Source organism: Ursus arctos, unplaced genomic scaffold, assembly GCF_023065955.2.
Source record: "Ursus arctos isolate Adak ecotype North America unplaced genomic scaffold, UrsArc2.0 scaffold_28, whole genome shotgun sequence".
NCBI lineage: Eukaryota > Metazoa > Chordata > Mammalia > Carnivora > Ursidae > Ursus > Ursus arctos.
Genome location: NW_026622963.1, coordinates 3,805,434 through 3,832,293, shown reverse-complemented (window position 1 = coordinate 3,832,293; position 26,860 = coordinate 3,805,434). Strand labels below are relative to the sequence as shown.

Here is a 26,860-nt window from a genome sequence, read left to right as displayed (position 1 = left end):
CCCTCTCCTGAAGGCCGTCTGATGGATCACCAATGCCCATACACTGAGAGGAAAACTCAACACGAGGCCCTGCCGATCTGGCTCGGTTCTACCTCCTCCTCTCCTGTCAGTCCAGTGTTCTCCTCCCCTCTCGCCACAAGCCCTCAACCAGCACCCCTCCCTGGGCTCCAGCCAGACTGGCCTACTTACGAACATGCTGAGCTCCTTTTCCACAACCGGGATGCTCTTCCCTCCCTCTGAAATGCCCTTCACTGGCTCTTGACGTGGCGAGGCCCTTCCCATCCTTCAGGCCTTGACAGAATGTCACTCTCCTCCCAAGAAGTCTACCCTGAGCATGCTGTCTAAATCTAAACATATTCCTTCCCGGTAGAATCTCTCCCTTCAAAACCTGCTTGCTTCCCTCATAACACTAATTATAAAGTGTGATTGTTTGTATATATATATATATTTTTTTTCTGTATGTACATTAGATAGCAAGCTCTAGAGGATAAGGACCACATTGTATTTCTAGTGCATAGGACAGCACCTACTGAACAGGTGGCACTCAATAAATACTTTTGATTAGTTATCAACATGGGACACAGAACATGGCCGACCTAGGGTGTCATATTAAAATCTACGGTAGGTCTCTTTCCAAACTGCACTCCTTGAATCATGGAACACTACAACAAAAACTAAGGATATACTGTATGGTGACTAACAAAACATAATAAAAAATTATTATAAAAACAACAACAACAACAAAAAACTGCACTCCTCCCATAAGAGAAGTCACTACTGGAGGAAACCACCATCACAGCTGAGAGGCCGTCACATATCCCTAAAGAAAGACGCTGCAACAAAAGGCTAAGAACCACTAGATCAGACAGTCTTCAAATTTCTGGCCAACCCCCAAATTTTATGATACTCTATGAATATACATGGTAATTCTTTAAAAACCAAGTTAATTTACTCATGCTGTTAAAGCTAAATCTCAGAGAACTGAAAAGTTATGCTTGCCCCTTCTCTGCCTTACCACTTTTTTCAACTATATGCTGCTTTTTATACCATGATGAAATGGGGTCTAAGACACCAAAGAAAGACCTCGTTTTTCCTCAAGGCTCATGGTGAGTCTGTCTGAATAACAACTTTTCTGAACGTAGTGGTAAAAACTGAATGCCCGGCCTTCCCTGAGCTGAGTGTAACAAGTGACCCCCAGCCCAGGGCCTGCACTCTGTGGGGCCGTGGCTCACAGTCCCAACAAGCGTGGGGAGAGAAGCTGCAAAGTATCGTGTGGCAGAGCCAAGCCCTAGAATGAGGACTAAGAGACCTACCTCTTGTGCCCACAGGACAGATGAGCCTCTGGTGAAAACCAGGCTAAGTGTATTTTAAGACAGAATAAATTGCTTAAGAAGGAAACACAACACACTTTACAAGTCACGTGTTCACAGCAGGAAAGCTGGTGAGTGGACAGACTGACACTACAGTAAAGCAATCGAGGAAGTGACTTCTGGGGAAGGAGACAGGAGAGTAACAGCAGAGTCAGAAGGGGAGATTTTAAATTACCTCCAGGAAAGCCCTCTGGCAAAAGAACCAAGACTCTGGGTTAAGGAGAGGTAAAGAAGGAAGAAGAGAAACCCAAACTACGTCTCAGCCAATAAAGGGCAATACTGGTTATAGCCCTAAACCCAGAAAAGCCTGGGCACAGAATGGAAGGGTGGCTCAATGCTGGCTTTTCAGTCACCAGTGTGCATACGGGCACACAGAGCTACGACCTCCACAGTGTCGTCTTCAAGTACGGTCACGTGACGTCTACTGGCTTAATAACCACACGGATAACCAAAATGACCCAGCTTCTATGGGTTTAAGCAGGCCACTCCTTCTAGCTGAGGATGTGCTAATCTGGAAGCAAGTTTTCAGGCCGTCAGAACAACACTTTGAAAAGGCTCTCAAGTTTTTCATATCCCATGCCAGTATGGGGCACTGTTAGCATGAATTAATGAAGAGTATCTGCCTTCTGTAAACAGCTTCAGTCTTCGGAACGACCAAAGATACAAAGAGAGCAGCATGGCGGGTCAACCTAAATTTCACTACTTCACTCTTCCCTTGCCTCTTTCTGGTGAAGATGTCAGGGGACAACGATACTGCCAAAAGATGGGCAAGCAAGAAAAAAACAATGAGCATTATATACTTTATGAACCAGATCATCAAGGCATGAAAGGCACCGAAGTCAAAGGCACTGAATTTTCTGTATAATTTGGAAGCTGAAGGAACACCGTTCCACAGACCAAAACCGATAGTTTAAAATGTCTCATTCCATCTTCCTCAGTGAGGCCCTTTCTCTCTGGTCAACGTGTAGCTATGGTTACCCAACTGGTCAAATTTCTTCTCGGCCACATACACATTCGCCTGGTCTTACAGGAACGAGGGGTCATCCCTCAGGCCTCTTCCCCACCCCCAGCTCTGTAGATAAGCATGCTTTTGGGCACACTTCACTAGCTTGCCCTCACCTATTGCTTGGAAGTGAGTCAGAGACTGCTGGGCTGCCGTGTTGAGAGGGTCCGGCCCGGGTATTCACCTACAAGGAAAGAAAGAATCTCGATCAGTCTGTGTTCTGAGGACACAGTTCCAATTAACCTATAATTTGCCACAAATTTCTCATTTCACTATGAAGGTTAATTAGCTTGTTGGTAGATAGACCCACGGTTGGAGTCTATTCAGTATATAGGTTACAGAACTGTACAACCCGTATATTACATAATATAGTTTTCCTGTCATTATTCAAATACTTCAACAGAGTTGAAAAAAAGGAGAGATAAATAGGAAAATTTCAATTCACTGTCCAGAACTGAATTCAATTCACTGTTTTGTTTTGTCTCATACACAAAACAATATGTTCAAAAAAGAACATTAAGAATACATCCAGAGGTTAGGGGTAAACCTCAAGTTTTCAGATCCTTTCAGCTCTAAAGCCAAACAGAACACTGTAGAATGTTTCTTATTCGCTGAAAAACAAGGTTGAAATAATTAATTAGAAAATGCTTGAATCTAATACAATAGCCAGCTTTTCTTTCAAACGTAACGCTGTAAGCAGAAATCTAGAATTCAAAAGACACAGAACAATGAAAAGACATTAAATAGATAAATGTTTCTAGCATAAATATGTCAAAAGAAGAGGAGGGTATTCTGTGTGCAGTATGCTTATGAGCTTAATTAATCACTGAAATGGAGTCTATATTTTCATTCAAATAAATCGTTGTGGACACCAGTACCTAGAATCATCCAGAAGAAATGGACCAACAAAAAATTCCAAATAATAAAAAATGTGGTACCAAAACCCTCTATCCAAATATGTACACATACTGAGCAAATACTACGGATGAATCCCCTCCACATCCCGTTTAAAAAAAAAAAAAAAAGAATCGCTTGTCAGAGCTTGAGAAAGTGCAGTTTTATTTGACATTTCAATAAGTGGAACACAGCATTACAAATCCATCTAACTTTACTGAAACAATTATTGAAATTCGTACCTTCAGGCCATGTATGTTCCGTTCCCCAGGAGGCTTGCAGGCTGAAACAGTAATTGACTAAATTGTAGAACACATCAGGGCCATTTACAAATTTGCTCAAAATGAATCGTTTAAAAAGAAATGAGGGTGACACCAAAATTAGCAGAGAGAAATGATTGAAAAGTGGCTCCCAAGACCCAAAGTGGGAATTATGAACCAGGGTTTTTAACTTGCAGGAGTGAACATTTATAAATGCAAAGAGCTTTCTGACACCACCTCATATAAATTCCAATTTCTGCTTAAAACATATAAAAATCAAGTTAACTGAGCTAAAATGATTAGATTCCTTTCATAATTCAAATTTCTGCAATCTTTCCTCAACTCTATTACATTGTGTATCTGCTATCACTTAAACTACTTTGAAAATAGCTAGGTTTTTTTTTTTTTTTTTGCAGGGGGGAGGGTAGTAGTAGAAGTCTTCTAATGCCAGAAAGATGGTTAGAGATTCTAAAATGGAATATTCAAGTTTGAATACCAGTTTACACAGCAATAAGCAGTCAAATTTATTAAAATACAGAGATATCACTAATCTTACTACGTTTTTCACAAATCTGGACATCTTCTAATATTTAAGTCTAAAGATAAAGCGGTGCCAGGAAAAATAATATTAATTTCCTGACACCATCCTGAGTTACAGGGTAATACTCTTCCAACTCACCAAATGGTCCTTCATCAAATGTTAAAAACACAAATGCGTCCTGCCCATTTTATAGGCTGCTTCCATCTGAAAACGACAGTGCCCTACAGATTGTATGTTAAGGGGCTGTCAATTGTGATTGATTGTTTGGGGAAGGATATATTTGATTTTTTTCTCCTCTCTCACATGTACATGTATTCTTCCTCTGGTTCTGACAACAAGAAATAAAACTGCTTAATAATGAGAAGACATGGGTAATAATTACAAAGCATAATAGTTGACTTAATTTTGTATATTTTGAGTATATTCAAATTTATTGTTATTTTCCTAGAACACACATCTAAACCTTAATAAAGAAATCTTGTTTTTCCTAAAATACATTAAAATTTGTACTTTAAATCTTCTTTCTGTAAAATGGAAATTAACTTTTTGAACGAAACCAAAGTCACACATTTGATGCCTGGTCCTTGAGGGACCATTAATACTTCCTAAGACAACACTTCAGAGTATTTCCACTTAAGTACCCAGTACATTCATAAACTTCATCTAATAAGAAAGTGGCTAACCAAGGAATTAGAGACAGGCATCAACTCTTACCTCTTACCTTAATATCCGCCTCACTACTCAATTGGCTTCTCAAACGTTAATGACTGGAAATCTAAACCATATTCAAATAACCCAGTAACCTCGTCTTTCCTGAAGTTATGGAGTTAAGAAGTTACATAAAGCTGGTAAATTTTCATACTTATTAATATGTAACGTATCTTTTAACTACAGAGAGCACAGCCAGGAGCTGGGAGTTACCACCCAAGGCAAATGTCTCACCTGGAATGAGGAGAACACCTGATGTTAGAACAAAATCATTTTCTCCTACAGTCTACAGATTCTTTCCAGCATGGGGCCTGACCAAAGAAACCTAGGTCTGGGGGCCTCTAACCAATGAGGCAACACACCCAATTAACCCAGGCAACACACCCAATATATATGTCTGTATCCTTGTATAAGTTTGCATAATCTCATTTCCGTATATAAAATATAGGTAAGTAAGCAAAAAGCAAGACTACAAAAAACTAAAAAGAGTTATACAGGGGTGCCTGGGTGGTTCAGTCAGTTGAGCATCCAATTCTTAATTTCTGTTCAGGTCATGATCTCGGGGTTGTGAGACTGAGCCCCACATCTGCATTCGGCCCCATGCTCAGCGGGGAGTCTGCTTCTCTCCCTCTCCCTCTGCCCCTCCCCCCACTCACATGCACAGGCATGCTTTCTCTCTCTTCCTCTAAAATAAATAAATCTTTAAAAATGAATAAATAAATAAAATAAAAATAGTTGTACAATAACATGCAAGAAACCATAGACACAGGGGGACTGAGTCTCATATTTTCAAAAATTCAAATCTGGCTTGGAAGAACTTTAATAATTTAATGGAGCCTAATAGGTCTGTGCTAGGAATACATGTGACGATCACATCTCATATACCGTTTTAAGTATCTTGTCCCTACAATACACTGTTCTTTACACTCCCAGCAACCCCTCCAGACTAGCCCCAGCACACTCCATGAATATTTTCATTTATATGTCCTTCCACTTTAAGCAAATTATCATTTAAACAAAATTCTTACTCAAAGGGTATACTAACCACTTATAGGCTGTTGAGGGACCATTAATACTTCCAAGGACTCTGAAGTTACTTAACCTCTCTGAACCTGCATATTCTCATCTATACAATGGAAACAACAATGCTTAATAGGCAGAAATGTCAGGAAAATGAGAAATGAATGGTACCAGTTAAAGCAATATTATGCCTACAGAGCGGATATCTAAAAATGGTCGTTTCTGCCTTGAGAGGCAGCACAATGGTATGGGCAAGAATACTGCAAAGGACTGCTCACAAAATAAAAGAAAAAAACCAAAACTTGGAAAGATTTTTGGTTTAAGAGAAGTAAATCTTTTATTGGGGGGGGGGGCCACAAAGACCCACAGCATCAGAACTGTAACTTTCCAGGTCGCTGTATTAGAGTTTGCTACAACAACACAGTTATAACGTCAGGTAGGGAAACAATGAATGGAAATTTTTAGCTGGTAAAAAAAAAAAAGATATTCTTTGTGGAGAAACAATTTTGAAACTTGCCCAAATTCTCCCATCATTGAAGATAACAAGAAATGATCTGTATCCCTTGCTATTGGCCTACTGCACAGAAATGGCAACATTTGCTTTTCTTTTTTTCTTTTTCTATTTTAGTTTTTAGTCTTCGGATACAACAGAATTGGATTAATCATAATTTTTGTTTCAGACACACTATCAATGGCCCAAATTTATTTACTTACTTACCTCTTTAAGACATTATTACTACTAATGTACTAAGTACTCCTAATCCCACTGACCACCTGAATGCTAGAAAGGCATTACTCTTGAACCCAGACCTTCTTGTGTGCTAGCCGAGTCAGCCGCCCTAGGAGACTTGATCAGTGTAAATAAGAGTCTACTGGTTAATTGAGCCACTCAACTTCAGAGAGTTACAGGTAATGAAAGTCTAGAATGTTTAATTGAAAAACCCATACCATGATTATTTGTACAGTATCAGTTAACAAAGGTAAGTTTAACTTTTAATGATTTCAATTAAGTTATTTCTAGAAAAGTTACAACATTTCCTTATATGCTCCAACAGTTAGAAAATATGAATTCCAAGTGGGGCAATGTATAGTGGGGGAAAGACTTAATGGTTTATATTACATGGTTATTTACATTGTTCTTTTTTACATTCTGCAAACTTTGAGGGAATATTTATATACAGCTGATCAATCATATCTGATACAATGCTAGTTCTGCCTACCTAAAAGGGGAAAGGAATATTATTTGACTAGGTGATTCACCAAAACTTACCCTCATCGGCTAATATTTTTGGAGATTTAACAGTTAAATTTCCATTTATGAAGATGTTCCATTATCTGGAAAATGCCACCCCCAGAACCCAAGCACCAAACATTATCAATTCTCTCCTAAAACCCTGCAGTAAATCTTCACTTCTGTACCAGCTGAAAGCTTTCTCCTCAACAGCAGCTTTGGCTACCATCATGAGCCACAATTTATAAATATCCAAAATTAGAGTCATTCATCTGCCTTGGTTTAGAAACCATGTGGACCCCCAAAGAGTTCTTTAAGCGAATGTAAGTATGTACTTCAAAAACAAAAAACAATCTAGTTAGTTTAATTTACTCTAGTAAATTAGATATTTTATCTGCCATAACTATAATATAGCCTGCAATCCCCACGATAATGAATACTTCTTTTGTTTTTTTCAAATTAAGAGCTCAACATCATGTTATGTGCATTTAAACCTTTGGAAAACATAACTGTTGATGAAACACTTTACTGAAATAATCATTGTTGATTAGAATTTGTTCAACATTACCTCTTGGAAATATCTGCAGAGGCTCTATTAACTGTCCATTTACTTGCTGTTCCATTACTGTGGAATAATACTGCAAAGAGATTATAGAAAGAGATTACTCAGTAATGTATGAATACTGGAATAGACACTTATGGGTTGTTTAATTCATAGTACTTTTGTAAATTGCTGGTATATACATATCAGCCTCGAGAATACTTTTTTCTATTTGCACATAAAAATGACTATAATGAATATTCAGGATTGAAAGTCCAGTATAATGTTATCCTCCACACTGTCATCTATCTTTAGAAGTCAAAATGTTGATTAAGAATTTAGTATTTAATCTCTAGAAATATTTTGAAAACGACACGTATTAAAAATGACACAAAGCTTTTTAGTGGGAATTTCTCAAATTGCCTCTTCTTCTTTTCTCTGGGTTTTGCAAAGCAAAATGAAGACACTTGGCATTTAGCTTGGACCTATGTGCCAGGTAGTAGATCAAACGTTATAGATATTTGTGTATAAAATGTACAGATAATGAAAATCTAAATCACAGAGACTGCGGAACAAGCCAACAAGATATGATCCATCCAAAGATGACAGGGTTACTATGATAAAAAGATAGCTCAGTTTTAAGCAAACACCTTTCATGCTTCACTTTTATAAACACGTTAGTATTGAGCTATTTTAAAATTCTGGGCACAAAAAATAAAGTGCCAAGTGAAAAAGCTTTCATACTGCTTCATAAACACAAATTCACTCACCAGGTTGTTATGTGCATTTGGTCTGATACCCGTTTTTCCTTAACTTGCTCAGTGGCGAACATATGTCCACCTAACCTGCAGATGGCTTCTGTGCCCTCGCTTCTCTTAACACTTGACAGACAACAAAGTGATGACGCTCTTGGGTGGAAAACTATCAACAATGAAAACCACCGACTTTGTGTTTTGAGACGTTCTCACACACAGAGCAGAACTCCCCTTTAATTCTTGCTATTTCTACATTTAAAACACACACAATACTATGTAACTGCCACCTTTTTGGAAATTCTCCCTTGATAATCATTATTTGCTGACATTTCAAAAAAAGTCTTTTTTAGACGATACAGACACACATCTTACTAATGTTTTTACGCATATTAAAATTATTACAAAATCAAGGGTTTTGTGTGTTTTTAGAAATAAAGGAGAGCTACGTAATTCTACATCATCTTGGGAATCACGAGTTAACAATCTAAGGCTCTCTGTCCTAAAAACAAAGTGGATCTTTGATAGTTATGGACTGATACAAGTGTACCCCACCCTCCAAGGGCTTCCAGATTGTAAAGGAAACGGATCCTCTCCTTCTATGGACGTAGAAGCCTAGACACATACAGCATAAACATGTGTGACACACACTCTGGAATACATACTAAGGCGAACGTCTTTCAGGAGACTATATTCCTTAAAACCACAGAAATATACCGCTCGCCATTACTCAAACAGTGATGACAAGTAAATGAAATATCCATCATGTAGGCTGTCAACCTTTTGGGACAGCAATAACTGTTAACAAGTAGTCTGGAAAAATTGTCCGAAAATGGCTTGTCCTCGGCACACAAGTATTTGAGGTTTCCATGGAAAATTAAGATGCCAGTGGCTATTTGGAACATTGCTCAGGTATTCTTTTTAATGGGAAATTTGCCGGTTATTGATCCCCAGCATGTTCCCCCTTGGTTCTGGAAGGCTGCAAGCAACTTTCCAATCAGTGGCTGTCAAAAAAATTACTGCCTTTTTATACTGATACAAGACAACAGCGGTGGTGGTGTTCTCCTGAAGTTAATGCTTTTCTTTAATTAACTGCTATGTACGATAGGTTAGTCGTTCCAGTTACTACTTCACTACAGTCCTAGAAATCAAAACAAATAAAATATCCTTATGCTTTATCTAACAAATTAATTATAGAGTTGTCTGAAACTGGTGCTTGGGGTCAAGTTTGAAAACAAATAACCTCAAATGTAAAGGGTCAGAACAGGTGCAATGCATTTTTTCCTACTATAAAACCTTGCATGCATGAAATTGACCTGTTTTCCAACTTTATTTATTTACCTCACAAAATAAATAAATAAATAAATATGGCTTCCCTTTCATTTCAGGTCTGTGCCAGATCAACGGGCAAACTATCTATGCTTTTATAATCATTGCACAAATTTTTTTATCCATCTATAACCATCTCTTTATGCTACCATTAACACGGTCACAGTAATGATATTAAGTGTGCCACCTGCCAGGATCTCTAAAGCAAGTAGTTAGCATTTGGGTTTTTTTTTTTTTGCTTTCTACAATTCTTCCAGATCCAAGGGACATTTTTTTTCCTGCTGAAATACTGCGCTTGATCTCTGTTTGTATTCCCGGAGAATCTTGTGATCCATACAGCAAAGTAATTCACCATCAGAAACACAATGCAAAGCGTGGTAATTAATAAACCCGTGGCTTGGGCCCACTCTAGGCAAGTGACTCTGAGCAGCAGGCCGTGGGAGGGCCGGATGGCTGCCGGTGAGGCACCGGTGCAGGGCCATGCGTCTTGCCTGGCGCAGAGCAGTCCTGACAGGCCACGGGCCTGGGTCAGCCAGTGAGACAAGCAAGGAACTTGGGGGGTTAGAGGACCCCAATGTGGGAGCCTGAGTCCTGGCCATTGCCCGGCACACAAGCTCAGCGAGGAAACCCTGGCTGCCCCTCGGGTGACTCCTGTAAAATGAAGATGCTACGTAGCCAGAGGAGCACCAGGAGACTCACGGCAGGGACAGAACTAGCCCCGAAGCTGCAGAGCAAGCTGTTTCTAGATCCAGGCAGTCTCTCAGCGCTTTTAGAAATTCTCCCTTTAAAGAGGGTCTTTCCAATTTTGTTCTAAAGAGTGATAAAATAAGCAATAACGACTTCCACAAGCCCACGACAAACTGAAGAAAACAGACAAAAACCTCAATCTTGGATGCCAAGATACTTAACACGGCTTGGACAGAAAAGTGACAAAGTGACCACGATAACACTAATGGGGCCATAATTTGAAGCTATCCAAATAATTGCCCAAACGCAATCTCAATAATCCTACCCCGGCTTTTATTACCCCTAGCACAGAGCCCTGCACATAGTAGGTGTTCAATAAATATTTACTGACTGAAATGGGGCCTAATTCTGATTCTGCTACCTATTACGTAGCCAGTCATTGAACCTCACCGAGCCCCGATTTCCCCCAAATGAGAGTAAAGCCAGCTAGTCTATTACATAGGGTGGCCGTGAAATCAACCGGCAGCAACAGTGTTTGTGGAGGTACTTTGTAGACTGTAATGCATTGCTGGTGGTTGAAAAATTAAAAAGTGAACCTCCTACCACTAACACAATAGCACTTTCTGAATAGACGTGCCCGTACATTTAAAAATACTAAAACAGTTAGGTACGGAAAGTACAGAGTACTGTGCTCGGACTGAATACATCAGCAGCAGTTACGTGTTTTCCGCCGGTATTCCTGGCAGAATCCGTTACATGCAGTAATTGCAGCAATAATCAATAAGCTAACTGAGTAAGAGATTAATCAGTTTTGTGATTGCTAATGGAATCTCCAGTACCAGACTCAGATTAGTTTCAGAGTCCCTCTGAGATGTTCTTCAAAATCCTTAAACAATTTTAATAAGGATGTGACAAAGTTTAGCACAGTTATCCAAAAATCTAATTAATTTGAAACAGAGGGCCAGATTCAACCAGGGGATAGCAAGTACAATTCTTGGCTTGTTTTGTTTGCAAGTTTATCAAACAGTGTTCCTATTTGTTATGAACTTAATTCTAATTCTAACGGCACAATTCAATCAATAATTACAACATTTTTTTCTTCACGGAAATCTGCCATCGAGTTCTAAAACAGCACAGTTTAATTTAAAGGTGCAAGTTCTCTATTAAGAGAGAGAGACAGAGAGAGAGAGAAATATGCACACACCTACTACCTACTGTGTACTAGGCTCACTACTAGCTATTTATGTTTACTCATTTAATTTCTCACAACCCTATCCTATTCTGTAAGTATCATTCACAGATGAAGCCAATGGTTTATCAGTGAACCAAAAAAACAAAAACAACTTTTTTCATTCTAGTCCATGTACTCAGAACATAAAATGCATGTTTACTGTTTAAGAGTCAAAAGGTAGGTTATCTCTTCTTTCTCACACCCCAAAACATTTAAGTAAACCAGGCTACTGGGCAGCCTGCTGGGCTGGTGTGAGCGTGGCTTCTTCATCATACCCTGTGGGGGTTAGGCCATGTCGCTGATCTTTTTTTTTTTTTTTTTAAAGATTTTATTTATTTATTTGACAGAGAGAGAGAGATAGCCAGCGAGAGAGGGAACACAAGCAGGGGGAGTGGGAGAGGAAGAAGCAGGCTCATAGCAGAGGAGCCTGATGTGGGGCTCGATCCCAGAACGCCGGGATCACGCCCTGAGCCGAAGGCAGACGCTTAACCGCTGTGCCACCCAGGCGCCCCAGGCCATGTCGCCGATCTTTCACACACTAGGGACGCATGGCACCGCACTGATGGGTGGCCCCTCCCTCCTTCTTCAGCACCCGCTCTGGTTTTCCTCCTCCCTCTCTGACCACTCTATGCAGTTGCCTGTAAGTGGTTCTTTCCCCACCCCTCCTTTAAATGTTGGAGCTCCCTACGGTTTTTCATCAACCTTCCCTTCTTATTTTATACTCTCCTTGAGTTAACTTCAGCCACTTCAAAGGTTTCAATTACCAGAGGAGTCATTGAGACTAATTAGGAGCTGATGAATCACAAATCTTTATTTCCAGCCCAGATTTCTCTCCTAAGATTCGGAACATACCCAACTGGCTGTCCAGAGGCCCCTCAAATTCAACAAGTCTCTACCTCTCATGCCCCTCCCTCATGCCCTAGACCCACCTTCCACCACCTGGGCTCACTGTGGCAGTGAATGACATCACAATGACCTAGTTTCCCAAGCCAGAGAGCCGGAAGGAAGCCAAACCATCTCTCTTTCCTTCTTTCCCCCACTCAATCAATCACCAGTTTTATTAACTCTACATCTTTCCAGATTCCCAATTCCTTCAAGCTAGGGCCCTCCATGATCTAGTCCACCTTCCTTTCCAACCTCTTCTCATTCCCTCTCCTGCCTCCCTGTCCATACCACGCTGAATCACAGGGAGCTCCTCCTGAATGCACCAGTCGTCCTTACACCAGAGCTCTGACATATTGTTCTCTCTGCCCAAAACATCCTTCCCAGTCCCTTTGTCCTACCTTACTCCATCTAGACACTACCCTCTTCAGGAAGCCTTCTCTGTTCCCGAAGCTACATCAGGTGCTCCTTCTTATGCTCATAGAGCACCTAACATTCAAGCATATTATACCATTTATCACTCTGCCTGGTAATTATGAGTTTTCACATCCTCCCACACTGAACACTGAGTGGACCATGGGCTCCTTGAAAAATGAACTATATGGTCACTGTACCTGCGCCACCCAGCAGAGCACCTGGCCACATGGTTGCTATCCCATACATACAACCGTATAAAACTGGCTGTACAAATAAGTGAGCACATCAGTGTGTGAGTGATCTCAGGTCCTAGTTCTGCATTTACTAGCTCTGTGACCCTGAGAAAGGCATCCAATTTGCACCTCAGTAGCCTCAGCTATAAAAATGGGGAACATAGGGATGCTTGGGTGGCTCAGTTGGTTAACCGTCCGACTCTTGATCTCAGCTCAGGTCTTGATCTCAGTGTCATAAGTTCAAGCCCTGCATCAGGCTCCACGCTGGGCATGGAGCCTACTTAAAAAAAAATGGGGAAAATGCCTGCCTTACTCACTTCATAAAGGTATTAAGAAGATCAAAATCAAAAGAGCTGGTATATGGGAAACCTTCTATAAAGTACTCGAAAAAAATCTTGAAATAGGGCACAGGGCTATGAATCTCCCACATCCAAGCAACATTACACAGAAGAGAAGGGTTCATAACAATAGGGTAACACAGAAACCCCTAAATAAGATCACTTTTAGACCAAATACAGAGGTAGAATTTAACTGTTTATCAAGACTCAGTTAGTGTCCCCTCCCTTTCCCTCAATTACTACAGTACTACAAACAATAAAATAATTAAAAGGGTATTATAAGGAATATTGTCTTTTTTCTTCTAGAAGTTCATCAAGGGAAGGGGCCCTGTCTTGTGTATTTTATTATCTTGTATGGCAGAGGTATTAAACTGGAGTCTATACGAGTCTTAGGAGAGCCTTCAAATTCCAGAAATTACATGTGAAACACTGCATTGTGTGAATTTTCTGGGAAAAGAATAAACAGCTTTCCTCACATTTTCAAAAAGACCTGTGTCCCTAAAAACCTAAGAAATCACTGCTGTACAGTGTCCAGCACAGGGCCTTACACATAAGAGTGCTCCACAAATATTTAAGGGAAGGAGGCAGATAAGAGCCGATAGAAACCTGGTAATTACTCTCATTGCTCGTACCTCCTAACTGACTCTGGCAAGTCTTACGTATCAAACCTCATCAAATCGGGTTTATTTACTATTCTTCTATATACATAACAGGACAGTTTCCTAAGCCTCTCCTTAACATACCTCCTAACAGACTTATAACAGTGCTTCGACTTAGAAGGAACAAACATAACTGGTTTCTTCCTACTAATGATAAAATTTTCAAATTCCTGCTCAATCAATATTGCAAGCATACCCCATTATAAGCAGCCCAGTCAGTAATTATAGCAATAATCAATAAACTAACCAACTATTTGCAGTCCATAGTTAATTTATTAGTTTTCCCAGTGAAGAGCCCAACAATCTGAACTCTGATTTAAATGGTCCAAATTCAATTAGAACACTGCTTAGTGTGTCTTCAGTTATGCTTTCTTTCGATTATTTCTTATACTTTACATTGAGAGGTTTTGCTTCTATGACACTGACCTCTTAGGACACACACAACGGCTCCAGTAGTCAAAAACAACATATAAAGCAAATCTATTCTGAATACCAAATTAATATCTGCATTTACTTACCTGGTTTCAGACCCCCCACTTCTCGAACAACTCACTGGCCCCACCCTGAGGTGCCACCCGTGCACATGCTCTTCCTTGAACGTCTCTAGACCAAGGATCCACACATGCTCATGGACTGATTAGATGATGAGAAAGAAAAATCACAGTGAAAAGTCTTCCACTGAAAAGGTCAACAGGGAACAACCCTGGGACCTGTTTATCAGCTGATGTTATTGGATAAATGTATTTATTAGTTATTTGGAGTGAAAAAGACAGTAAGTTGGCCATGAGAACACTATTTGTTTTGGATAGTAAAACTGTAAAGTTGGCCATGAGAACACTATTTGTTTTGGACAGTAAAACTGTAAAGGGCGTGAGGAGCTCCAGATGGTCTTAATACAGGTTTGGGCAGCCAATGGCAGATGAACTTCAACTTGGCTAAGTTTAAGGTAATGTGTGTTGGCAGAAGGGGTTTAAATTTGTATTCAGCAACGGGTCCAAAGCTTGTAAGATCCTCTTGGCTGAAGCTTTCAGAGTCATCACCATGGGTAGCTTGGGGCAGTGTCTATACTGACCTTGCATCTGATTTCTAGGCTGCAGCAATTCTGTTGTACTTCTAAAGGAGAAGTTTAAATACAGTAGTCCCCCCTTATCCATGGTTTCGCTTCCCATGGCTTCAGTTACCTGTGGTCAAAGGCAGTCTGGAAACAAATGATCCTCCTTCTGACATGTCGTCAGAGGGTCAATGGTAGCCTAATGTCACTCGCCTCACTTCATCTCGTATAGGCATTTTATCAGCTCTCAGCATCACAAGAAGGGTGAGTATCAAATACAATAAGGTATTTTGAGAGAGAGAGAGAGAACACATTCACATTACTGTCACTGCAGTATATTGTTGTAATTGTTTTATCTTATTATTTTGTTAATCACCTGTTGTGCCTAATTCATAAATGAAACTTGACCACAGGTATGTATGTATAGGAAAACACATGGCATATATAGGGCTCGGTACAATCCATGGTTGCAGGTATGCACTGGGGGGATCCTGGAACTTATCCCCCACAGGAAAGGGGGGACTGCTGCAGTAGCTTCAGGGAACCTGCCATTTAAATAAAACAGGACCATCAGGCCATGCAGAGAGCAGGCCAAATGTGACATTCCTTACACTCTGTTTAGCCATTTCCAATAGTGTTTGATAAAAATCCAGCCTCCTGTTCAACTTCTACTAAAAAAGGAATAAATAAAAAGGCAGTGAGAAAAGAGTAAAGAGCATATATGTAATAGAGAAATATATATTTATAAAGAAGCAACTTGTTTTGAAATTTTCTATTACTTCAATTTATGCCTTTTGGGACACATTTCCTAGGCTGACCATTTACTGACTTTCTCTAACTTTACTGCACTGTAGTATATTTACATTCGCCTTTATGATATATGTAGAAAATACCCCTCTCGTTTCCAGTAAGACTGGCTTAAGAGAACAGAGCTGTCAACAAGTGCCTAACATCCTGGTTGTGCCCCACAGCAATCCTACTGCCGGAGCCCCAACATTTCCCTGCAGCCCTCATCTTTCTCTGAAGACAAGCTCCTAGCCACAGTACCTACGGGACTGAGATACCACATGGCTCGACCGCCTCATGCCCACTGCCTCAACGTAGGACCCCGGAGGAACTAGCCTCCAGGCCATACTGAGCGCTCCACAGAGATGGAGCTCAACTGGAAACACAGCCACGTTAAGGACAAAATACTGGTGGCCCAAAGCACCCCGGAGTGCCCCGTGTCACCCTGCCTGAGGCCTGCTTGTGCTTGTCTTTTCCTTTGCTCCCATGAGCCACAAAATAAAGCCTCTGTTCTGATGCAAACTTCACTATGCTTCTTGCTCCTGGCAAGCAAAGATGCCTCAAGATATTTCACAACAAGCACTAAATACGGGGCTGCCACATTTTTGTCACTGTTGCACGGGCATCCAAATGTCCCTGGCAACACAGAGAAGGGAGTTAAAATAACCTGCCTCCGAAAAAAAAGTTTTATTCCTTGACTAGGATGAGAAAACAAAACAAAAACTTTACTTACAGCTTAGAGCATGTGATTATTTGAGTAAAAGTTAAAAAATAAAAAAAGTAATTTCCCAAACCATTTATTTATTTCATTCAGCTTACCTCTCTTTGTGCCATTTCTCCACCCTGCCAGGAGACTACACGCATTATCAGCTGTCCGGGTGAACTGCACTGAGCTGATTTTGCCACATACAAAGTAAGTTCAAAGTCAAACCTATCTAATATGGAGCATATTTAAAAGCACCATGTAGAAAATGAGCTTCCAGTCTCTTGCTCTTTTGAAGAAGACGTCCTAATAGCAAAGGCCCTGGTGCTGTTAAATGCTCAGCTCCTAGGTGGGCAACAAACTCTGGTAAAACTCAGTCTTGTAGGTAAGGCCAAAATCTTTACAGTGTCAAAAGTCCAGCGCACTCACTCGGGTAAGTGTCTGACTCTTGATTTGGGCTCAGATCACGATCTCAGGGTCCTGAAGGCTGGCCCTGTGTCATGCTCCATGCTTAGCACAGAGACTGCTAGAGATTCTCTCCTTCTCCCTCTCCCTTTGCCCCTCCGCTCACTCACAGGCACTCTCTCTGTCGCCTAAATAAATAAATGAAATATTTAAAATTTCAAAAACCCACAAAGTATTTTGTACATTCTCATTCACACTCAGGTATACTAACATTCTGGTAAATAGCATCCTTTTCTGACATCAGGAAAAAACTAGTATTTGCAAAGCTTCCTCAGCAGGACCTCAATAGATGCCAACACAAAAGCATCATTTCAAACCACCAGAAGTAAAGAGACCAGGAGTCAAAACATGTGGGACCGTGTGCAGGCCTTCCCATTCACTGGCAACGTGACCTCCAATTGAATCCGCCCTCTGAGGGCCTCAGTTTCCTTATCTATAAAATAAGACAGCTAGACAGGCCTTCTAAGGCTCCCTTCCAACTCTACTTGAGTAACTGCATGATTTTAGAGGCAATCTCCAAGTTATGTATAGTAGGATAAAGCTAATCATATCCCAATTTACAAGGTGCTACAGAGGTCAAGGAGTATTTTCCCTCATGGTGCCCAACACGTAAAAAGGTACACTACGGTCAAGTATACCAAAGGGAATACTTACACTCCGCTAAAACACAAGGTCTCTGCCGTAATGGGAGGCATTACAGTTAAACTCAGCCCATACTCTTCTGGCAACGTGGAAAAATGGTATAAAGGCAGAGAATGGGCAAAATGAAGAAAATTCTTCTTGTTAATACTGTGCTCCACTAACACAAGCGTCTCAGGATCAAGAGAACCAGATATAATAAATCCCGTACTAGACACAGGATTTAGCAGAAACAGATATGAATCCACTTACAAAAGCAAGATGTACTGCTGAGTTTCTTAATGAAAGGTCACCCAAAAGCCCGGGTTAACATTGAAATAACCCCTCCTCTAACTGGGTCTCAGTGATAGATAAGCTTACAATGAATCAATAAACAAGGCCCAGCACCGTTGTTCAGTGCTGAAAGGAGACGAAGCCAGCACTGCCAGACGACAAACACGAGAAGATGGGAGGAAAGAAAACAACACACCATCTTTAATCTTCCCAGAAAATGAGAGGGGGAAACAAGAACATCAACAGAAATGTAAACTATATTAAGGGAATCTTTAACAGGGCCCTTTAAATAACTACCAACGATCAGGTATTTAGTTTTCAGAATATGTAGGTTGGGTGTACTTTTTTTTTTTTTTCTAATAAAGCATTTCAGATTCTAATTAAAAAAATACTTTATGGAGGAATTAAAAAGATACAATAGTGTCAGAGGAAAAGCCCTGATCCCAGAAGTGGAATATTCTAACAACATAACTTACAAGAAACTACGCTATAAAAACAGATTGTTGATTAACACAAACTCATAACAAAACCCAGAGAGCGATCACAATGGCGCTGTAATAACACTTGGCTGCTGGATTCTCTCAATCCATTAAATATCTCCTTGGAGACCAAATTACTTTACATTTTCTTAAAAGACAATTTATTATAGCTTTGTTTTCTTCTCATTATCTCTTAAAAATATATCTAATGAAGAAAAGAATACAACTTCTAAATAACTTACATAAAACAGTACTAATGTGTGACAGCAGACTTCAGTTTAATATGTTGGTTATTATTTAACAGCACACGACAACCTACTGTCATGACAAATCCTTACGACCACGCCATACTCCACGCGTCCCATGTATCAAAAACCACTGTATGTCATTATTATGCCACACATAAAATTAACAGCCTAAGGCCGCTCGCAATTTAAATAATTGATACGTTTTCAATTAAAAAGGCAACATTTTCAGGTCTAATACGAAAATCTATTTAAATTACTGATAAAACTTATGCTTTTGTTGGCCCAAAGCCAGAAAATGCTTGCATTCAAGGCGGGGGGAAAAGTAATTCTGCAAGTAGCAACTCAGACGTTGCAAATTTTCTTCTTAATTTTATGCAGAGATCCAGGCTGTTTATTCATTAACCTTTGTAATCAATGGAAAAGAATGATTACGGGATTTCCAGTAAGAGTGTCTCTAGTTTTGCTTTCCCCATATGGATTTTAAAGAAATAATAAGGCGACTGCAAATTTATTAAATTTGGCATGAAAAATTAAGCCACTTTTTATAGTAAATACAGGGTTACCTGTCAGTATCTCAGTATCTTCCCCACCCTACCACCTAAATCCTGGATTCAAGAAGTTTTCAGTCAAAATGAACCTACAAAATAAACACCATGCAGGTTTTTCAGAATAGATCAGCAACTAGAGGCTATTAACCCAAATCTATTGTGAGATTAGGTCCAAATGGTTCTCCTTATGGCAAAACTGGAAGCCAGAGGAATTTTAATCCTAAGAACCAAGGGGGGGGGGGCATGTGGGTGGCTCAGTCAGTTAAGTGTCTGCCTTCGTCTCAGGTCATGATCTCAGGGTCTTGGGATGGGGACCCTGCTTCTTCCTCTCCCTCTGCTCCTCCCCCTACCCCACTCATGCTCTCTCTCTCTCTCAAATAAATAAAATAAAATTTTATGTATTTATTTTTTAAAGATTTTATTTATTTGACAGAGACAGAGACAGCCAGCGAGAGAGGGAACACAAGCAGGGGGAGTGGGAGAGGAAGAAGCAGGCTCCCAGCAAAGGAGCCTAATGTGGGGCTCGATCCCAGGACCCTAGAATCACACCCTGAGCCTAAGGCAGACGCTTAACGACTGAGCCACCCAGGCCCCCCATAAAATAAAGTTTTAAAAAAAGAACCAAGACAGATTAAAATAACAGCCAACCAATTTTATGCGTACTTTTTGAGGAAGACATTCCCCACTCTTTACTTCTTAAATGTTTATTCAGAGCCTGACTCTACATAAACAATGGGTATATCAAGGTAGGGTTATCTCAACAGATAAGAGGAAAAAGAAATCTATTTAGACTTTAAATGATTTAAAGCTTGTTATCTCTCTCAGGGATATTTTCATTTAAAAAGATTTTGCTCAAACATTCAGAATCAGAAGAGTGGAACGTAAGTTAAAATTCTTTGGGGACTTCAGGTTTCCATCTATAAACATTTAAGTGAGTTAATGAGAAAGCCTGGACCTGATCAGCCAGACCACAATGCACCGATTGCCAATTCATAGAAAAGGCCTCACCATCCATTGCAAATTGATAAAAGTAAAGAAATCAATTCACTATGTGGTACACCTGAAACTAATATTATATGTCGACTGTACATCAATTTTTAAAAGTGAGGGGAAAAAAAGAATGTAGTGAGTTTTACATAAAACTAAATTTACTCACTTTATTTTTTAAAAATTTTAAGTAGTTTCTACACCCAACATGGGGCTCGAACCCACAAGCCCGAGGTCAAGGGTTGCACACTCCACTGACCGAGGCAGCCAGGTGCTCCGTCTACTCACTCTAATGGTCACCTTTACTTGGAGATCATGTACTGCCCATCATTTTTAATCTTTAAATGACTCTCAAAATATAAAATAAAAGACTCTGTTTTTCTGTTAGTAAAATAAGGGTTAACAGTAGGTAATTTTTATTATTTATTTTATTAATGTGTTTATTTGGCAAAATAAAATGTTACAATGCCTATGTCCTCCAATCTAAAAGTGAAAACTGATTAACTCATGAAATCCACATATCTGGGGATTAATGAGCTAGACTTCTTTTTAGACTAAGAAGGGGCCCTACTGAAATCTCAGAAACTTGTAAGTTTAAGGACAATTACATAACTTAATATTTTCCTGCAACACAAAAATAAACACTGCATTTGGGAAAATAAGGGTAAATCATAAGGAATATGATATACTACAGATTCTTCAACGAAGGTATTACACACACACAAATCCTCCGGAACGCACTAACGGTGACGACGTAGAAAGCGCCCCATGCTAATGTGCAAGGAGGCGGATGGGAAACACCTTTCATAGCACCAGCTTTCGCATCAGGAAAGGCTGAACTTCCACTCCACACTCACATTCACACCAGCCCTGAGACCTTGGGCATGTCTCTTAGCCATGGCTTCCTCATCTAAAACATCAGGATGATAATATCTACCTCACTGAGTCATTATTAAAACCAGAGAGAATGAAATACCTTCCGCATCTAGTATATATGTCGTAGGCACTTAAAGATGGGAATGATTATTATCACTACGATGACGCGCATCACATTTCTCAAAAAGCACAATTTGTCAGAACTTCCCAACAGCGCGTTTTTGAAAGCACACCCTTGTGACTACGTCAGAGACATAATAAAAGTACAGTGATCTCAGTAATTACTCTCTGCAGTGGATATATGTTGAAAAACTAGAACCCATCTGTGTGTGTGTGTGTGTGTGTGTGTGCACGTGTGTGTGTGTGTTTTTTCTAAAAATAAGCATGTCACATTCCCAGGAGAGTTAGCCAATCTATCAATACTAGTGCTAGACCTTTCAGCAGACAATCCTCCTCCGCCTTTCAAGGTACTGATGAGCCCTGCTCTAAATTCTCAGTGCACAAAGACTCTCAAATACGTTAATGGGAAGTCAATGGGAAATTGACTTTTCCTACTCTGTGCTGGTCTGAATGCAATGCTCTGTTAACCATGCCATCCTTCTTGTTCTCTTTCCTCCGACCCTAAATTAAAACTATTGGCGGAAACCCTTACAGATATTTTACAGTTTTCATTACAATGAAACAATATCCCGGTTGAAGTTGAGGTTCATCAAAAGCCTCCAACCTCACTGTTGGCGCCGAACGGAGTCTCATGGACAAGCACGGGCCGGATACCGTCATTTCCACCGTAATACCACTTTGCATTCGTATAGTACTTTCAACTTTTCAAAGGGCTTTCCCATCTATTATCGCATTTGATCATTACAATGACCCTGTGCAGTAGAAGGACCAGCATTATTATCCACCATCGACAGATGAGGCAGCAGAAAGGGTAAGCGATCAGCCTCGGCCAGCAAGCCGGAGGAGAGCAAGCGGTCGGGCTCTAGTCCAGGGCTCTCTCCACCTCTCCACCGGGCCACTAAAAAAGGGTTCTGTAAACAGATTACAAACTCGGATAAAAGGAAATAAAATGAACACAAGGAAGTGAAACAAAATAAGAGGACAGCACAAATCAGGGCTCAGGAAAGCTATGCCTGTTCATCATAGTTGGATTCGCCAGGCTGAGTATTAAAGTTTTAGATGTGTACCCTTTTGTCTTATCTTGCTTGTCTACTTCAGCCCCAGACAGACGCTAAGGCAAATTTCCACTGAAATTTGAAACACAAAAGAAAAGTCATTTCAGGATATATTCAAATCACCCTGATTCAGTAAGTAACCCTGTAGTTCATTTCAGGGTGGAAAAAAAGGGGTGGTTAGTGCATAAAATAAAATAACGTAAGAAAGTACATTTTTAAATCGTGTATCCATAATAAGCCTGCAGCTACGTTATAACTATAGTGTGTTTGGAAGGGTGAAAGAGATCTCCAGTTGAAAGTAGATTTTGAAAAATTTTTTAGAGCCCAGGGGTTCATTTTTAATGAGCCGTTACTTTAAGTACTGCATAAAAAATACAGGAAATTGATAGTCCATTTAGTCTGCACCATACCTAATGCAAAAGTCATTAAGATGCATTATTCTTAATGTTCATGATATGATCAGTAAGTGTCTGTTGAAAAAAACGCTCCTAACTTTAACGTAAGGAAATCCTTGAAACCCTTATGCACCCTACAGAAGAATGTTACGGTAGCTGTGATTTACTTTTATATCTTCGCCAGGCCGAGAAACAGTGGCCACGATTACATTACCACATTACCATAGCCCTCATCTGTGATAGACTTACATAGGACAGCATGGCCTTCATTTCTTCATCGCTCCTCACTGTAATTCGGTCACCATCTTCATCTTCATCTGTTTCAAAGGCAACAGAGTGCGAGTGGTGAGATATGCAGTTTTTAAATGCACCAAAACCATGTCAGCTGGGGACATAGCACAACTGCTTTTCACAACCTGAGAGCCAAATCTTCAACACCATGTTTTTGAGGATGTCAAGGTTATCGGTTTGTTGTTTTGTTGGGGTTTTTGTGGTTCAGAATGTGCGCAGTCTTGGAAAAAGGCCGAAAATTTCAGGGACAGCTGAAAATTAAAATACTGCTTATGTCAAGCCTGACACATATCTAGGTTAACGTGTCACTGGAGTGTGAATAAACAGGTTTGGTGTGAAGAACCGTTAAACACTGAAGGAGGCCAGTCTTGCTCTCCCATCAGTACTTTCCTTCTTCCCCACACAGCCCCCTATCCCTTATTTGTCCAGTCTTTCTCCCTCCTGGACAAGCTATCATGTCACAGTGACATGATAAAAATGGCTCACGTGTCTCGAACACGACTACACACAGAGCTCCCGCGTTTGTGCTTCATACACCACACCTCCTCAAAAACCACACGACGGTCCTATGATGTGGACAGTGTGACTGCATTATCACTATTGCCTTTCCACAGAAGAACAGGCAGCCTATCTAAGGTTAACAGGCAAAGCAACTCTAACGCAGTTCTCCCCATATCCCATTCTATCCGGCAGCCCGCTTGCTCCTTCTGAACAGTTTCATTTCCTTTGCTTCATAGCTTCAAATGGCTCTCCATGCGATTTTGAAAAAATCTGATAGTCTTAAAACTGGAGGATAATTAGACTTTACAAAACACTCAACCAGAATGTATACACTTGAATAATTATGTGTACCATCAAAGTAGCCACATCCAGAAACTTATTTCCATGATGCTTCTCCTGTTCAAAATAGTTTTGAAATACCGCTTCGAAAACTGCTTTAAGATCCCAAAGATAGACCGCGTGAAACCATCAGATCTCTTTTTCTTTTTGAAGTAAACTCTACACCCGACATTGGTCTTGAACTCACCATGCCGAGATCCAGAGTCACATGTTCTATCAGCTGAGCCAGCCAGATGCCCCTGTCAGATGTCATTTTTAACCCAAAATGGAACTGTCTGCCTGGTCACCCACCTACGCTATCTGCCAGGCAGGACGCAGAATGACTTTTGTTTATTTCTAAATATTCGGTTAGCTATTTCGTCCCTCTAAAAATAAAGATCTGTCAACAAAACAGCCTATGTACTAGATTCTAAATGTATGGCTGAAAGAAAAATGCCAAAAACATTTTGAGCAATAGTAGCATTGTTAGAAGAAGTACACTGCCTCCCAGGGGACAACTGGAAGGGGGTAGGCTCTCTCTCAATTTGGATGCATCAGTTCTGACGGTACTTGTTAAACAATCAGTGTTTGTTTGTTTGTTTAGGTCACTCCTATCTAATTGCTGATTTGATCAGATGCAGAGAACCTGATCCCAGGCCTGGAGAAAGACAAATCTCAGGTCATGAAGAGAATAAGCTTACATGGCATGCTCTGGGGACTCTTACCGAAAATACAGGGGTGGTTCAGTCCAGCTCATGGATCTTCGCCCACCACACCCCAGCGGCCCTCCCTCCCACCCAGCTGCAGTTCTGAAGATATCCCCCTGCTCAGTGGTCAGGCCATGGAAACCCTAGGAGGGAGCTTGTATTCTCTTCTAATTAGCCCATTTCACAGCAAAGTGCTACTTCCTTTTTCTCCCAGCAGCCAAGAGCAAGCTATCTGACAGCACGATAGAAACCAGCAGTTGAGCCAGCCCTGCTCAGTGACCAAGCCAACTGTTCTCACTGGGGTTTCTCTCCAAAGCATTTGTTCCTGGATCCTGGATCGTGGTTCACTCCCAAAGAGTTCCCGAACTCAAAGCAAATCAGTATCATCAAGTCACACTATTTAAGTGTCTACATAAATAAGAGCTGTCCAGAGTCACTACTGTACTATTCTACTAACAGCTGCCTGCTTTCAGTATAAAACGTACACAGTGTTCACTTTCAGTAACAAAGACAGCAGAGGCCTAAGAATAATACATATATAAGGAACTATATAGGAATCTAGCTCTTTCTTTCTTTCTTAGGTGTAGACACTATAAAGCCAAATTGGAGAAGAAAAAGAAATGCCATTAGTTTTAGAAACAAAAGGGAGTTTCTACCTAAGTTCTAGGAACCAGTATTTTCAAGGTTAAGTTAAAAAATTTTCTTACAAATGCAGGAAACAAAGGGGAAAAAACAGATATAGTATAAAGAGATATAATGTTACATATTACCACACATAAAAACACTTTACATTTTTGTTTTAGAAGTCAAATTCTCTGTTTAGACATGGGCTACAATGATTTGTTCTTGATGAAGTCCTGAACTTGGTAAAATTTCCAGCCTGAATAAAGTAGCTTTTTGGAACTCTGATTTCTACACCAGAGCTAGTGGCTACAATGGAATTGTTTATGTTCAAATTTCAATTTACACAAGACCTCAATAAGATATCATTCACATGGGATGAAGAAGTGTTTGGAGTTTAATAAATAGGTGAAACCCTTTTTAGAATTTGTGAAGAGAGGGCACAGATTTCAGAAAAATCATTTAAATCACAGTATCTCTCAATCAGGAACAACACAACAATAAGAAAGAGTTCTCTAAGCTCTAAAGCCAGAGCTTGAACACTCAGGGTTTCTTAAAACAGAAGATTCTGGAATTCCATGAAATCTCTGAGGGATTACTTCAGGAGAAAAAACAAAAACAAAACAAAAAAACCTGTGAGGGAAGTCAGCTACAAGCTAGTTCCTTGTCTAGCAGTTTCATGAAAAGCAGCTATGAAACACCATAAGGACACTCGGCTTTAAGTGGACAGAAAACTGAGGCCAAAAGGCCCAAACATTCAACCTAATGGTAAAGAGCTGGCGCTGTTCATAAGGAGTCTGACTCCAAGAGAAAGATTTCGGTTGAGTTGAAGGAGGCATTCTAATAAAGCCTGGGGATAAAATCGGACTTACGTGACACAGTGATTAATGGTTCTTACGGATTATTAAGAGACTCCAGTTTATGTAGGTATTGGTTTTCCCTACAAATTGCTCTTGGGGGACTGACAGACACTTTGGTATTTGTGATCAGTAGTTTTAATGAAGACTCCTATTCTTGTCAGAGGAGACTGAGTTGGAAAAGTGATAACACCTATGAGAAGACTGATGACTCTGGCCAAAACACAAAAGCCAAGCCATCTATCCCTGTGATGGCAGTCAAACCATCTGCCTTGACACTTAAGTGAGAATACACTTCTCTGTAAAGACGATAAATTCCAAAGACATCCAGATGGCCAACAGACACATGAAAAGATGCTCACCATCACTCATCATCAGGGAAATGCAAATCAAAACCACAGTGTGCTATCACCTCCCACCTGTCAGAATCAGAAAGACAAGAGATAACAAGTGTTGGTGAGGATGTAGAGAAAAGGGAACCCTTGTGCACTGTTGGTGGGAATGTAAACTGGAGGAGCCACCATGGAAAATAGTACGGAGGTTCCTCAAAAAATTAAAAACAGAACTATCATGTGGTCTAGCAATTCTATTTCTGGGCATCTATCCAAAGGAAACCAAATCACTCTCTCAAAGAGATATATGAACTTCCACGTTCACTGCAGCATTATTCACAATAGCCAAGACATGGAAACTACTTAAGTGTCTACTATCACACAAATGGCCAAAGATGCGGTATACACACACAATGGAATATTATTCAGCCATGAAAAAGAAAGACATCTGCCATTTGCAACAACTTGGATAAACCCTGAGGCAGGCATTATGCGAAGTAAAGTAAGTTAGA

The 26,860-nt window shown here is 40.2% G+C and overlaps 1 protein-coding gene across 7 annotated transcripts in view; it reads right to left on the bottom strand.

The window, feature by feature from the left end:
• The window catches only part of MAP2K5 (mitogen-activated protein kinase kinase 5), a 249,378-nt gene that overhangs the window by 205,245 nt on the left and 17,273 nt on the right, over positions 1-26,860 (bottom strand). For 6 of the 7 annotated variants that reach the window (XM_026478382.4, XM_044391907.3, XM_026478383.4 and 3 more), the window contains 4 exons: positions 22,971-23,038; positions 7,596-7,665; positions 3,510-3,550; positions 2,490-2,557 (listed from right to left, as the gene is read on the bottom strand). In XM_026478382.4, coding sequence (XP_026334167.1) covers positions 2,490-2,557; positions 3,510-3,550; positions 7,596-7,665; positions 22,971-23,038 — 247 coding nt within the window. The other variant, XM_048222068.2, reaches the window with a different exon arrangement.